Below are 14331 nucleotides of genomic sequence, written 5' to 3'. Positions count from 1 at the left end.
GGGTAAAGAAGAGCCCCAGTTCTTTTCGAAGGTGTTTGCATGTTTGAGTGGTGCCATGTTGTGCAACGCAACGTGCTTTCCCTCTTCAGTGCCCTTCCTCTGGTCAATCAGCCAGAGAGGCCAGTGACTTACTCCGTACAGCAGTGACCTGCAAAGGCGCACCCCGGTACCTGCCGCCCAGTGCGCGCCCATCATGTATCGCGTGTCTCGTTGCCCATGTATCTCTGCAAGTCTGCGACTGTAGCCCATGTACAACAGGATGTACCGGAATGCCGCCGCTTCAGAGTCTTCATCCTGTGCTGCTCCTGCTCCTGCTCCTGCTCCTTCCCCTGCTACTCCGACGGAGCTACCTGTACTTGTACAAAAGATGATGCTTCCCTTCTTCACGCGTGGGGACCTCCAAGAGCTCACATACGTGCCATACGTGCCATACGTGCCTCCCCATCCATCCCAATATCGTCCTTTCCCCAGAAAGAACATAAACGCCCCTGCATGCCTAAACTCCACGCAGGTCTGATCCACCCGTGCCAACCTCGTTCGCCAGATATACATACAAGTATCTCATCTCCATCCCGCCAACTCATCCGTCCCATACCCATCATATTCTTCGAACCGCGCGACCCTTTGCACGTTTCTGCAAGACTGCCTGCCACGCTCTTCTTCCCCCGCACCTTCGACTTCTCCAACCAATTCACCATCCACAGCCGGCACTTTGCTGCCCAAAAGGACCTGTGAGCCATCCCGTGTTGCAAAGAGCTCAGCAACTCAGGTCCAATCATCAACACCCTCGTCGACGCCTGGCTTCTCGCCTGCCGCCCAACTTTGGTCAGGAGCTCCCCTCTAGATCATCCCGCCCCTGGCTCCTCATCGTCTACTTAAGGGCCCGAGTCCGATCTCTGGACCCTGACACACGGTTGCGACCTTGGAGTCGCTACACAACACCCCAGAACCTTGGCCATCATGCCTACAACGATACGAAGCAGAAGCTCGGCAAACAGCACTTCCAGCCGGTCTTCTAGTCATGAGTCTTTTGAGTCTATGAGCTCAGTCCCCACCACCGTCAGCACCTCCCCTATGCCTTCTCTAGTCAAGACGTCTGCCGCGAGCGGCCGCAAGGTCGAGATCGGTGTCGACTACGACTACGTCTACGAGTCTGGTGAAGAGGACCTCTCCCCAGCGACCAACTGCTGCGCCCGCGCCTCGGTCGACACGTACGCCTCGACCACGGTGTCCGAGGAGGACCTTTCAAGCGAGTCGGACCACTCGGCCGAGTACGAGTACCAGGACATCCCGCCTCTGCCGCTATACCGTGGCGACATTGTCGAGCCCAATGTCCGGCCCTCGAACCCGCAAGACTTTGCCAAACTGTTCCCGAGCATGAACCGCTTGTCGATAAGGCACGACGAGTTCACGCCAGATGGAAACATGAACCTGCGGGTCGACACTGCCGTGCCCAGGAGACGGCATACCGTGCAGCTCTTCCACCTGCGCATGTACGACCTCGCCAAGCGCGAGTTCTCGCTGAGGCGGTACTGCAGGGAGTCGGGTCGAGAGGTGTGCAACTCGAAGAGAAAGTACGTCGAGCCCGCCTCCGAGAGCCGGCCCAACCTGCAGCGGTCCATGAGCAGCGCCATCAAGACGCTCGGCGGCAAGCCCGGCTTCAAGCGCACCAACTCGGGCGGCTCCGTGTTCTCCAACAACTCGCCAACCGGCACCAAGCGGCCCACAACCTCGCACTCGTCCAGCAGCGACGGATTCGACGACTTCTCCTCGGAGCACCACTCTATTGCCAGCGCCAACGAGAGGAAGTCGCGCCCGATGCCGACCAACACAATCAAGCTCGAATTCAGCAACTACGCACGCGTCGACGTGACCCGCCGCGGTGGCAAGAACGCGAAACGGTACGAGTTTGAGTGGTGGGGCCACAGGTACTCGTGGAAGAGGGTCATCGAGAAGCACACCGGGATCGTCAGCTTCCACTTGCTGCGGGACGGGAAGGAGGGCGCCTCGATCGCGCATATCGTGCCCGAGACCAGGTCACCGAACCAGATTAGGACGGACGACGAGGCTGGCGGGTGGGTGCCCCCCTGCCACATGTGGTTCACCGACGAGGCTGTCCTCAACGCCCGCACCGACGTTGCCGAGTAAGTCACCCATCCACCCATCCATGACCAAAAAAAAAGGGTATAATGGTTGCCTCAAAATAAATCATATACTGACATATGTCTGCCTGCACAGCGTTATCATCGCCACCGGTCTGATGGCCCTGGTCGACGACTGCATCAAGGAGAAGTGGCAGGTCAAGAAGAGCCACCGCATCCCAGTGCCGCTGACCAACAAGTCCTACGACGTCGGCGCGCTCATGCAGCACGTCTTCAGCCGTCGCAACTCGGCAGAGCAGCGCGGCGCAAGCCCTCTTCAGTATGCCAAACCAATCTCTGCCTGCTAGGAGTCCGTGGAGAGCTTGGCATCCGAAAGAGACAGCTGCGTGCACTGGACCTACTGCGATTGGTAATCCCTATATCACACCAACAACATCATCCTCACCGCCGAAAAGTGCTGCACGCTCACATTGTGAGCATTACTCTACTGCATTTTGTCACCAGTAGTTTGTCTCAACATAAAGCTGAACTCGTTTTCTCATCGCGCAAGCGGCACTCTTTCTTTCGTCATTTCACTACTGTTCTCTTATTACTATATATCGGCAACCGCCTCACGACTGCATTATCATCATCACATTTGGATAATGGGGTTTCTCAATCTTCTTGCATATCAAATTACGACAGCTACGAGGATTTCGGCTGCACAGTCTTGGCAAGCCAACACAGACACACCGAGATACAAAAGGATATCTTGGGCATTTTGGATCGCGCACACATTTGTGGCGTTTAGAACAGGCGTTGTAATATTTGTGCTACACTTTGTATCTCATTATACAGGCGCTCGGGCATTTTTGGACTGGACGGGGGAGATGGGAGGAGGGTTATCTCCGTGCATCAATTAGCATCTACGGAGCATAGGGAACGGTCAATCCGGAGCATATTTTTTTTCTTTACTGTTACTCTTTCCATGGGTGTACCAACTGGCAGCGAGCGCTCATCACTGTCCTTTACTTCGTTTTACACTTTTGCATCGTACGGCGGGCCAAACAAACACAGGTCACTGGTCCCTATCCAATCTATACAATACAATTCAGAGCGATTGAGCATGACTTCTCTCCTCTGTCATCTTGTACCACGCTACATACCTGAAGAAGAAAAGATACCTTTGCCGACCTGTGCAACGTACAAAGGACTCGAGTCTGACGGCGTGCATACACCCTGCGTGCATGCTCCCCCTGTGTCACGCCTGTCGTACTCGTCTTTCGTCGGTCTCTGACATAAGAGGTCCCTCCCGATGACCGGCCTCTTCTCCCCCCTCTTTTTCTTTTCTTTTTCTCTTCTGGACGATTACCGTTTCGTGTAACTCCTTTCTGCTGCACCGTGACGCTGCCTTATGTCGGCCAGAGCCAACAGGATGAGGCGAAACAGGGTGAGGGGTCCGAGGAAAAAGCAATGAGAAGCGAAATGTGCTGCGGTTTCTTCGTTGCACCGCGCTGATCGCCAAAAACCAATGATGTCGAATTTTGCTTTTTTTTATTTTCTCCCCTTCTCCTCGCACCCCCAACACCTGCACACGTGTTCCAAATCCTGGAAAGAGTTGATGCCATGCTGTGCGATGCACCAGGGCCTCCTCCCCTCACGACAATGGATTCGTTCTGTCAGGCTTCCGGTTGCAAAACGCCTTGCTCCACCTCCCCGTCAACGCCGGTCACCTGGTCTCCTTCCCCCCCTTGTCAATGCGGAAAGGGAGAGAGTTGTATGGACGCAAGCACACATGCAGTGCTTGTGTCAACGCTGCTTTTTTGGGTTATTAAGAAATAAGCAACTTTTTACTTTCCTTCTCTCTCTCTCTCTCCAGATTGGTCCCTCCTCATCCGTTTGCCTCCCACCTGTTCTGACGCATCTGGTTCCCCCCTTTGCCGACGTAGTTGGCGTAGCATTTGTGATGCCATCTCTTTCTCTCCATCTGCAGTCGACGACGGGGATCCCGTTTCGTGGATATCCACAAAGACGGTGACGCGCCTCCTGATGAACAATGTGCCGGGGCAATAATATGACCCGGGTGTCGTCGTACCAAGCACTTGACACACACACACACACACACACACACATATACACACACACATACACATACACACCAGCTGGCGAGTGTGGTCTCCCCCCAAAACCTGGACGGTTGGTTCAGTCTTGCAAACCATGAAATGCACCGTGTATCACCGAGCGCTCTTTTTGGGCCCTCACAGCAAAAGGCTCTACTACACCCGCCGGGGAGAACCGAGTTGTGTTTGAATGATAGGCACGTCCTCCGAGATCCCCCACGTTCCACCGCCGCGTGGACTCTCTTCCGTCCGGCCTGCTCAGGACGGACCAGACGCACCGGCGCAAGGCGTTTTTTTTTTAAAGAAAGAAAAAACCACAACTAGCCAATAAAAGTGCACGTCAGAAAACTGCCGTGTCCCCGGTAGAAGGAAATTCGGCAACCTGCCGTGGTAAGGGGGTGGGGGGGTCAAGATTTAGAAGCAGCCATGTCGAGGGCGAAAAAGGGACCGCCATGTTTCTTTCGATCCAAAGCCGCAAAGATGATTGTGTCATGTAAATGACAAGAGTTATGCAAAAGGTGGAAAATAACGAGATTTGAAATTGAATGCATGCGAGGAACGAACGATAGGGTAAAAAAGACTACGGTAGTGCTTCCGTCTCGAACAACAACGAAACAAAGACGATCCACTCCTCTCTCCCTCCCCGCCGGACGGATGCAATCAGATATCACACACACACACACACAGTTTAGCTTCCTTTGCAGCTATCTACAGAAAACGGAGATGGAAAATAAAAGAGACCTCGTGAAAGCGGACGGGAGGAGAGAGAGCCTCACAACCAATGCACGCCACTCCCATCAAGGCACCTCAAACAACGATCCTCCCGTGCTCTCTACTCAGCGAGTGCCCGCCCTCCCCACGGCCATGATGATGATGATCATGGACAGTGACGCAGGCAACCGGCGGCCAGGCCGCCTAGTTCTGGCCCTGCCACCCGACCCAGCTCCGCGGCATGACGCGCCAGATCTTGACCTCGCCGGACCGCAGGTCGTCGAGCTTGAAGCTCTCGAGCTTGACCTTCTTGTTCTCGCGCCCTTGCTCCCAGGCCCGCACCTTCTTCTTGGTGCCGTCCCACTCGGCCACGACGGCCACGTGGTCCGGCTTGCCCACCTCGACGCTGTACTTGGCGTGCATCGGCCCGTGCTTGCCCTGGAACTTGGCGTTCCGGATGCTGATGATGTCGCCGGCGCGGATCTCGTCGTTCTGGGACGTGCTCGCGTTGGCCAGGTTCGAGTAGACCAGGGCGCCGTATGCTCGTGAGCCGACTGGCAGGAGCGCATCCTTGAAAGGACGGAGGAGCTCGTAGATGAGTCCTTGCGGTGTGCCGTCACCGACAACCGTGTCCTTCTTGGAGCCGACAGTCTCGCCAATCTGGCGGCCGAACCGCTCATAAGACTGCTCGAGCTGGTCCTGGCGGAGAGTCCGCGGCGGGCCCTCGTGCCTTTGCTCGAGCTGAGCGTCTGAGGGGTTGGCAGCGTCGAAATTGATAGTGATCACGGTCTGCGAGTAGTCCTGGTAGAGAACGTACACGTCCCTCGTGACAATTGTCTTGCCGTGCTCCGAGTTCTGCGATTCGTCCGACTCAAAGAAGATATCCCGTCGGCCTTGCAGCTGAGGTGGCAGGCTGTTGGGTTGCAGCCACCACGAGGACTGCGGGGCGAGGTCGATGTCATTGGCAACGAACCCCGACTCTATAGAGGGTCTATTCACATCGATAGACCTCCTTCCCGTAGGCATCGCGCGCCCAGCATCGACGGACTGCCGGGCACTACGGTTCGCAGGTGGTGCTGGGGGTGGTGCACGAGTCTGTGGCGGAGGCGGCTGTGCCAGGCTCGGCTCTGGTGGCAGTGGAGCTTGAGGCTCTTCTGCAGGTCTCGGAGGAGGAGGAGCGAAACCAGGGATCGGGATGCCCTGTGTAGGCGTGGCGGTGTAGTTGTAAGGGTCGTAGTCGTCGTCGAACTCCGTGTTTTGTTTGGCCGGTGGTGGCGGCGGCGGCGGGGCACGGGGCATATCAGTCGATCTACGTTTATCGTGAGGGGGCGCCTGAGTCGGCACCGGAGGTGGTGCTCTGGGTGCAGAAGCAGACGGAATAGGCGGCGGCACAGACGGCGGTGCCTCAGCGGTGGGAGACTTCATGGAAAATGATTCGTCAAAGCTCGACTCTCGAGCATGCGATTTGAGTGCATCCTTATGAGGCACTGAAGACGCAATGTCTGTGTCGTAGTCCCCTTCATATTCGGTGACCTCTTCCTCTTCCTCCTCCTCATCATGCCGCGGTGCTTTGGTAGGAGACAGTGGGCGGGTGTCGGCCGTAGATTGGCGACTCAGGGTGCCTGGAGGTGGCGGGGGCGGCGGGCGAGTCTGCGTGGGCGGTAGTGCCGGAGCCGTTCCCGGGATCGGTGGTGGCCGGCTGTCACGCTTGTTGGGAGGCGGTGGAGCTCCGCTTGGGGAGATGGGAGGCAAACCGTCACCCATATATGATCGCCGATTAGACCCTGGCGAGCGGGGTGAAGTAGGAATAGCAGGCGGAGGAACAGCCACAGGAGGAGGGGGTGGAGCTCGGGATGCTGGTGGTGCTTCACCCTTGGGAGTATCAGCAGGATCTTGAGGTCGTTCTGAGAGCTCGTCGTCCGATTCCGACCCCTCGCTCTGAGACCTGATCTCGGAGGCTGTCGGTGGCAGAGGTGGCGGCCGCGCTTCTCACAATTAGCACATGCAACATACTGTAGTAAAGGCAAAGATCACTTACAGTCTGCCGGGACAGGTGGCGGTGCGGGACGACCGGCGGGAACGGGTGGCGGGGCCCCTGCTCCCCGCGAAGGCACTTCAAAAAGGTTAGCGACAGGTTCCTTCAAGACCAGACTGTGCCAGGTGACGTACCAGGAGGCACAGCTCTCGGTGCGGGCTCATCTTCATCCTCCTCATCGCCCTCGTTCCCCGACGGACTGGCCACGTCCAGGGATGACCGCTCCTCGCGGCCCGGCGTCTTCGGGGCAGACATGCCTGGTAAGGCCATAACCGGAACAGGTGGCGCAGAAGCGCCAGGGGTTGTAGCCTCGTCGTCATACTCGCTGGGGCGCCTCTCCACCGAAGCCTTCTTCTTCTTGGGCGGAGCTGCAGCGCCGGGCATCGGCATCATGCCAAACATGCCAGCCATACCCATGCCGCCACTCATCTTGGCCATCCTCGCTCTCAGCTCCTCTTTTCTTCGCACCTCGGGGTCGACATCTTCCTCTTCCTCCTCGTCATCCTCGTCCTCCTCCTCAATGTCTTCCTCCCTAGCCGGCTCAGTCGCCGTGGTGCTTGCAGTAGGGGTCTTTGTCAGAGGCCGAGGCTTCTCATCGCTCTCCTCCTTCTCCGTGAGGTCTTCTTGGCCTTCAGTAGTATCACCAGCACCTGACATGTCGGCTTCGTTGCCATCCTCCGGCCCGACACCTCTGGAAGACTTCCGTCGAGTCGGTTGCGGGGCCTTGGGAGGATGTGTCTCTTCGATAGACCTGCGCCCCCCCGTTTCTTGGGTGTCTCTCCGCTCGAGGGTCGGCGGGATGTCGGCGGCGTCACCCTCAGCATAGCTCTCGTGGCTTTCCATGCGCTTCTTGGCTGGACGCTTCGGCTTCTCCTTCTTTGCAGCAGCGTCGGCGTGCCTCTGGGCTTGCTCCATCTGCTGCTTCTGGAGAAGGGCCATGCGTTCCTTGAGGCTCAACGGCTTGGGCTCGTCTTCTTCGGCACCTTCAGCGCTGGCACTAGCCGCAGGGGCCAGCCCGGCCTTCTCGGCACTCTCAAGATTCTCTGCCTCTCGCTCCCTGATCTCCGGGTCCTCCTCGCGCCGGTATACCTTTGTAGTGGGGGCCTCCCGGGGTGGCGGCACATATGCGTTCCTGCTAGGTGGCGGTGCGACAAACGGCTTCTTGATGAACCCTGTGCTGCCTGCACCGATGCCACTCGGTTTGAAGGGAGCAACGGGAGGGGCGGCGGGTTTGTTGAAGGCGGCGATACGATCTTTGAACGAGCTGCTAGCTGGCTTCTCAGAAACGGGCGGTGGGCCCTTCGGCTTGGCTTGAACGGGAGCCGGGACAGGCGCCTCGGCGGCTTTGGGAGAAGGTTGAGCAGGAGCGGGAGCGGAAGTGGGAGCATGCTCCTCCCGTATCGGAAGATCAACGGCAGGCGCAGGAGTTGGAGAGGCAACTTTGGCGTCCTTGGGCGAGGCAGCCTCGGGCTCGGGAACGGCCTCCTTTGGGGTGCTGGGCATCGGGGCAGCTGGCTCTTCGTGCACCGCAGCAGCTTCGCTCTTCTTCTTCTGGTGCCGGACCGGTCGAGGCGGAGCAGTGGGCTCATACTTTTCGACAAAGTTGCGCGGGAACATGCCCTCCTGCTTGGCGCCCGATTCGTCGACGTACTCGCCCGTGTACCATTCATCGTCCTCCTCCTCCGTGACGGTTATGATTTGGCCAATGTGGAATTGGAGGTCATCCTCGTGGGCCGAGTTGTACTCGTACACGGCCTTGACCTTGAAGGGCGTCGTCATGGCGAGGCGGGGTGGGAACCCGTTCTGGGAACCCGGGAACCAAGGGTCGAGGGTGGGGGGGGGTGGGAAATGCCCGGGTCGGAGATGTAAAGAACACAGCTGGACGGAAGTTTCGGACGGTCAAGGGAAGCAAGGCTGTGATGCTCGAATGAGCTCGCGACGGAAATCGAGTCGGCCTGAGGGGATTGGGAAGGTGGGAAGAGTCTCCAAAACACGGGGGTGCGTTGAGGATGTGGATCGTAGGCCAAGATCGGGCAGGATGGTTGGCCCGAACTTGCTACTACTACTTGTAGAGGTACTTGGGGCGGCAGACGACGTCAGCGCTTGAAACCGTGGAGCTTGGTGCGGTGGGCTGCCCCATGATCCTGAGGAGCTGGAGGCGAAAGGGAAAAAAGGGGACGACATACCTCGAGGCAAGCAGCTCAGGGACTCTCTCTCAGAAAAACTGATCCTATCGTCAACAACAAGAGTGCTACGGTGGCTGTACCGGCTAGCGAAAAGACGCAGTAGCCGCGAGTTCCAAGCGCTGGAGGATGTCGAAGGTTCGATCTTACGGTGTAGCTCCTGGCAGCAGTACTAGGTAGGTAGGTAGTTAGGTAGTTTGCTTGGTGGTGCGCCACCAAGCTGCGGGGGAGCTACCTTTACTTTAGTCAAGAGTCGGAAGTCTTACTAGGCAACAGGGCAACCCTGAAGGACCGGAGCAGCTTCTGGCGTGACCCCGGAATGCTCAACAGCATCGCATGTGCCAACTGTTCGAAGTCTGGCAGTGAAGAGTCGGTGGATCCAGACGACTTTGACGCCTATTCTTTGCATGAAAAGTTTGGTATTTTGACAGTACACCAGACGAACAGTGTCTGGTTTCAAGATTGCTCGAACAGTGTCCAGCCACGACACACGGACAGGCATACGCACAAAGCTCAGGCAGCCAAGTGCCTGACTAACAACACACACAAAGAAAGAACAAGTAGACCAAGACCACCAAGTGGGCAGGGTTGAGTCTGTACGGGAGTGGAGTGATCATCTCGGCTCAAACACTGTTGAGCCCACGATGCATTTTCCGTAATGCAGCACAGCCTTCTTCGAAGGATCCAATCCTATCTGAAGCAAGGACACACGCAGCACACGCTGTAAGGCCGGTACCTAGGTACCTTTGCTGTGGCGGGGTTGATGGATGACTGAACTTCAGGCGAACCGTTGCCGTTTCAGCGACTGCACCGCCTATTGGAGCAGATAAACGACCCGCTACAACGGTAGCTACCTAGGTACCTCGGAGGTTTTTCGTAGGCCTGACAAATCTCGAGGTCAAAGCTTCACGCAATTCGATCAATTTCGAGATATCTCAAAATCTTGAGCACACTCAACACCAAGGAGCTCGCTCATGCAGGCCCCAACCGCCCAGCATGGCCTCCTCTATCCCTAAACGGCCGCTGCGAGGCATCCTCAAAACCCCCCAACCAGAAGAAGCAGCCGCCAGCGCCGCCCCGCCGCCTCCTCCCAGGAGCGAAGAAGAGACGCGGCAGATCGCGCTGAAGCACGCCAACATCATCCAGGAGCGCAAGGAGCTCGAGAACACCATCCTCGAGTCCATCCTGCGGCTGACGGACCTGCCCGTCGCGCGGGACCCCGCGCACTCGTCCGCCAGCCCGGCAGCCCGGGATGTCGAGGAGTTCAAGCGGCTCGTCCGCGTCTTCCAGCCGACCGACTACGACGACCTGATCGAGGAGCGCAACACCTGCGGCCTGTGCGGGTACACCCTCTGCCCCAAACCACGGAAGCAGTTCCCCGGGAACGGCACGTGGAAGCTAGTCAACGCCGGCACCAAAGACTTCAACATCGTGCAGAAGAAGGAACTGGAGAAGTGGTGCTCCCAAGAGTGCGCCAGGAGAGCTCTCTATATCAAAGTGCAGCTCAACGAGACTGCTGCCTGGGAGAGAGTCGGCATCCCCGACATCAACATAGACCTGTTGGACGAGGAGCCGCAGGAGGCCAGCGAGGAGGACCAACTCACTAGGCAGGTCGCCAGACTCAAGCTCGAGGAAGACCGCAAGACTTCGCAGCAGTCCGCCACTCTTGCGCTTGAGCGCGGCGATCCCAGCACAAAGCGTACAGTCGACCCTTTTGACATTGAGATCCGAGAGAAGACTGTTACTTCTCAGCCATCAGAGCCGAAACTTCAAGGCGATGATGATGATTCGCACACTCTAATGGAGGGCCATCGGCCCAAGTTCACGTCCTGAGCTTGCTCAGGCGTTCAAGTCCCCTTGGTATGGGCAGGTTTTTTACGCATCATCCGGAGTTTACGTTTTTTGAGACAATACTTGGGTTTACGGGGAGTTGGACTTGTAGATGGCAAGGGCACGGTCTGGAAATTTTATGATACCCCCAAGACATTCTTCATCATCTCAGGCGTTAGTTATTCAATCGCAGCCGGTGCCATAATATGTGATACAATGGTGGACGCATGGGTCGGGCTCTAGAGCCGCCAAGTCAGTTCGCAAGGGTTTCCCCGCCGGGTATGAGTGTAAGAAACCCTGACAGGTCATGCAGTTTGCAGGAGTGGAAGTAAATTGGCAATCAAGCGTCATCTCCAGAGGAAACTCTGGAGAATCAGCGACACCTTGTGGAGGCAAAAGATCTTGTTTTTGATCTATGATGCTCGCACTACCATTCCAGAGAGACGCCAGAAGCAACCGACCGAAACCATGCCAATTGCCAAATGCAAAGCCCCATCCATCGTTTTCATTTTCGTAACACTTAGTCCCTCCGGGGGCGGTCGCCGAAGCGGCGGCCACCACGCTCCTGGGGCTGAGCCTGGGTAACGGGGGTGACGTTGACCGGGATGCTGTCGAACTGTAGGAACATGTCATGTCAGCAAGGGTGCTCCCTCCTCTCGCATCCTTCTTCGCCAGGCTGGGGCTGTACGTACGCCGAGGTGCTTGAGCAGGTCCTTGGTCTCGGTGTCGATCTCGAGCTGGCCGCTCTCGGTGTTCTGGGCGAAGTCGAGGGCAGAGACCTCGGGGACGTATTGATCCTTGCGCTCACGCTCCTCCTCCTGGAGCTTGAAGGAGATACCGCGGACGGGACCCCTCTGGATACGCTTCATCAGATGGGTGGTGTAGCCGGCAATCTGTCACGTGGAAAAAAATCCCATCAATCAGTACGGCCACTCTTCTCAATTTTTCCCTCGTCGGGCTCGGCTCGCTGGAATCTGTGCTGACCTTGTTGCGGAGGCGCTTGGAGGCGATGATGGCAATCTCATCGCAGATCCTCTTGTTGGTCTCGAAGTCGAGGGTCAGGCGAGGGTAGTACCGCTCGATGATGACCTTGGCGGACTTCTTGACAGTCTTGGTACGAACGCGACCCATTTTGGCGGTGTTTGGCGGATTGACTGAACTGACGGAGGACAGAGAGAGCGTTTGGAGGGGATCGCGAAGTCTGCCTTTTTTTTCTTAATTGAAAATTAGTGGTGTTGGCTGATGTGGGTCACCAGTTAGGGTAAATTTTCGCTCACGAGTCTGATCACGTGAAATGGTAAAGCTGGGGATTCAGATCCACCAGCCAGTCAAGTAAACTTGCGGAGGTGTGAAGGTCTTGTACCTTGCCCTTTCGAAAAAGCTGGTTAATGTTTTCGCCCCCTAGTCAGGTACACAAATTCGACATCTCGGACCACTGTCTGTGAGGTCACGCTGGCTGGCGACAGGGGCCCCTGGTCAAAATGAAAAATACCTGGCAGGAGGATGAAAACTTTCACCTGCAACCTTAGTCAGCAGATCTCTCCCTCTCCAAAGCGTGTACTCATGGCTGTCAGTTCAGGTGGTCACGATATGTGGCAGCAGTGGAAATGCATTCATTGCTGGCCATGTCGAGCCGTTTTATACAGATAGACATTTTTATTATACATGTTTTGTGAAATTCGCCATGCTCTACATGATAGTGTTACATCTGTAGAAGTGGTTCGTGCCAGACGGGGCACCGTCCTATACAACAAGCCACTACCAAAGTGATGATCCCCTTCACCTCAGACCATAGGACTGGGAGCTGCTGATGACTGTGGGACCGCCCATTCTGCGCGGGCGCATCTGCCTGTGAGACGCGCGCTCCTCGGCGACCTGGGACGTCTGGCCAAACACCTTGGCCTCGCCGACGAGCTCCTTCTGTACCAGCTCGGCCTCTTGGTTCGCCTCGCCGACCTTCAGGTGCACGCGCCCCTGAGAGTCGACCTTGGCCGAGACGGCCTGCACATATGTCTTGGCGCCGCCCTCAATGGCAGGGTCGATGCCGTTCAGGCCAGGAATGCGGTCCGCGTGACGTCCGCGGAGGCTCCTCTGCTGGAAGGCAGTGTCGCCCTGCGGTACATCGGCGACGAAGCCTCCGACACCAAGCTTGGCCGAGAAGCTGCCCATGTGTTGCGTCCTGGGCATGATGATGCGGGCCTTGACCGGTGGGTGGCTCTTCTGGGGGCCGTAGATCGGATGGTTGTCAAGATAAGAGGCTGTGCGTAGATACGACAGACCGGCGGAAGGATGGGTAACTGGGGGTCCCTCCTCAGCGTAGGGGTTGACAGGACCTGTTGGCCGTGAGTCGCGAGGTGCCATGGGACCAAGGCTGCTGAGCGCGAAGGAAGACGGCGGCGGGACCGGGGCGAGATCGAGAAACTCTCCAATCATCTTGTACAGAGTAGGGCGGTCGGATCGCAGTGTGCGCAGATACTCGGTCAGCTGCGCATCGGTGATATCCTCGGCAGCGATGGGCGAGGGCACCTCCTTTCCAGCCTCGAGAGCGGCCGTCGCAGCCGATTGCGAAAGCTGCACGGACAGCCGTTCCCTGAGGAACTGCCTGAACTCGGGGCGCTTTATGCGGACCTGCCTCCTGAGGTACTTCTGGAAGTTGCCCTCGGTGACACCAGCCAGCCAGGGACCGCGGAACTTCCATCGCTTATCCTCAGCCTGAGCCGCCATGCCGCTCTCGAAAGCAGTGACATCAAACTTCTCCTCGAAGACAGAGACGCCAGGGACGGCGAAATTGCGCAGGCTGTCGCTCCTCTTCTTGCTGTCGGGCATCGTGATGGGCACAGACATCTCCTGCCACTTCTCCAGGGAGAGGGTGTGGTCTGCGGCTGACGCAAAGTCGGTAACGTGCTCGATCGAGTCGACCTTCTTGACGCGGATAAGGGGAGTCGTCGTCTTGGTGGTGGACTTCAACGGCAGCGGCCTCTTGAAGCCCCAGTCACCACGGTCGCGCGATGACTGCGGAGTGGTGACGGATTGCATTGTGGGATAGGGCGCCGTGGCCGTGTCGGAGCTGCGAGAAGCGGCGGCAGCCACGTCGCCAGCGGACGAGCTCAATGCAGGAGGGAGTGAGAACATTCGAGACGCTCGGAGGAGCGCCCCTCCAGGCGTCATTGCCCGGGTCGCCATTGTGCAGTGACAGCGTCGTGGATGATCACGATGCTTACTTGCGAAATGCTGTGCCAGGAGCTGGAGCTGCCGTCTCGTAACAAATTTTGGGATCGTCTGATGGATTGGCGTCTAGTCCTGGGCAAGCTGATTGGCTAAAAAATCCACGGCCAGTGCTTGGGCCTGGAGGTGGGTATCCAGACGTCCAG

General features: G+C 57.4%; 5 protein-coding genes across 5 annotated transcripts; 2 read left to right on the top strand and 3 right to left on the bottom strand.

The window, feature by feature from the left end:
- Nucleotides 1-960: 960 nt before the first annotated feature.
- E0L32_007332 (uncharacterized protein) lies at nt 961-2449 on the top strand (the record flags this gene model as incomplete). The annotated part of the gene is made up of 2 exons (XM_031142064.1): nt 961-2144; nt 2239-2449. The coding sequence occupies 2 exons, from the start codon at nt 961-963 to the stop codon at nt 2447-2449; spliced, it is 1395 nt and encodes a 464-aa protein (XP_030993740.1).
- Nucleotides 2450-5116: 2667 nt separating this feature from the next.
- E0L32_007331 (uncharacterized protein) lies at nt 5117-8726 on the bottom strand (the record flags this gene model as incomplete). Its single annotated transcript, XM_031142063.1, has 3 exons — nt 5117-6897; nt 6951-7025; nt 7082-8726. 3 exons carry the CDS (start codon nt 8724-8726, stop codon nt 5117-5119), a joined length of 3501 nt encoding a protein of 1166 aa, XP_030993739.1.
- A 1400-nt stretch (nt 8727-10126) lies between these two features.
- Nucleotides 10127-10963, top strand: E0L32_007330 (uncharacterized protein; the record flags this gene model as incomplete). The annotated part of the gene is made up of 1 exon (XM_031142062.1): nt 10127-10963. The coding sequence occupies one exon, from the start codon at nt 10127-10129 to the stop codon at nt 10961-10963; it is 837 nt and encodes a 278-aa protein (XP_030993738.1).
- A 517-nt stretch (nt 10964-11480) lies between these two features.
- On the bottom strand, nt 11481-12091 carry E0L32_007329 (uncharacterized protein; the record flags this gene model as incomplete). The annotated part of the gene is made up of 3 exons (XM_031142061.1): nt 11481-11576; nt 11653-11853; nt 11945-12091. 3 exons carry the CDS (start codon nt 12089-12091, stop codon nt 11481-11483), a joined length of 444 nt encoding a protein of 147 aa, XP_030993737.1.
- A 648-nt stretch (nt 12092-12739) lies between these two features.
- On the bottom strand, nt 12740-14143 carry E0L32_007328 (uncharacterized protein; the record flags this gene model as incomplete). Its single annotated transcript, XM_031142060.1, has 1 exon — nt 12740-14143. The coding sequence occupies one exon, from the start codon at nt 14141-14143 to the stop codon at nt 12740-12742; it is 1404 nt and encodes a 467-aa protein (XP_030993736.1).
- Nucleotides 14144-14331: the final 188 nt, after the last annotated feature.

This window comes from Thyridium curvatum (genome assembly GCF_004353045.1).
Source record: "Thyridium curvatum strain D216 chromosome Unknown NODE_44_length_342116_cov_83.455874, whole genome shotgun sequence".
Taxonomy (NCBI): Eukaryota; Fungi; Ascomycota; class Sordariomycetes; order Thyridiales; family Thyridiaceae; genus Thyridium; species Thyridium curvatum.
Note: the sequence above shows the minus strand (reverse complement) of the source record. Positions and strands in the feature narration are given on the sequence as shown.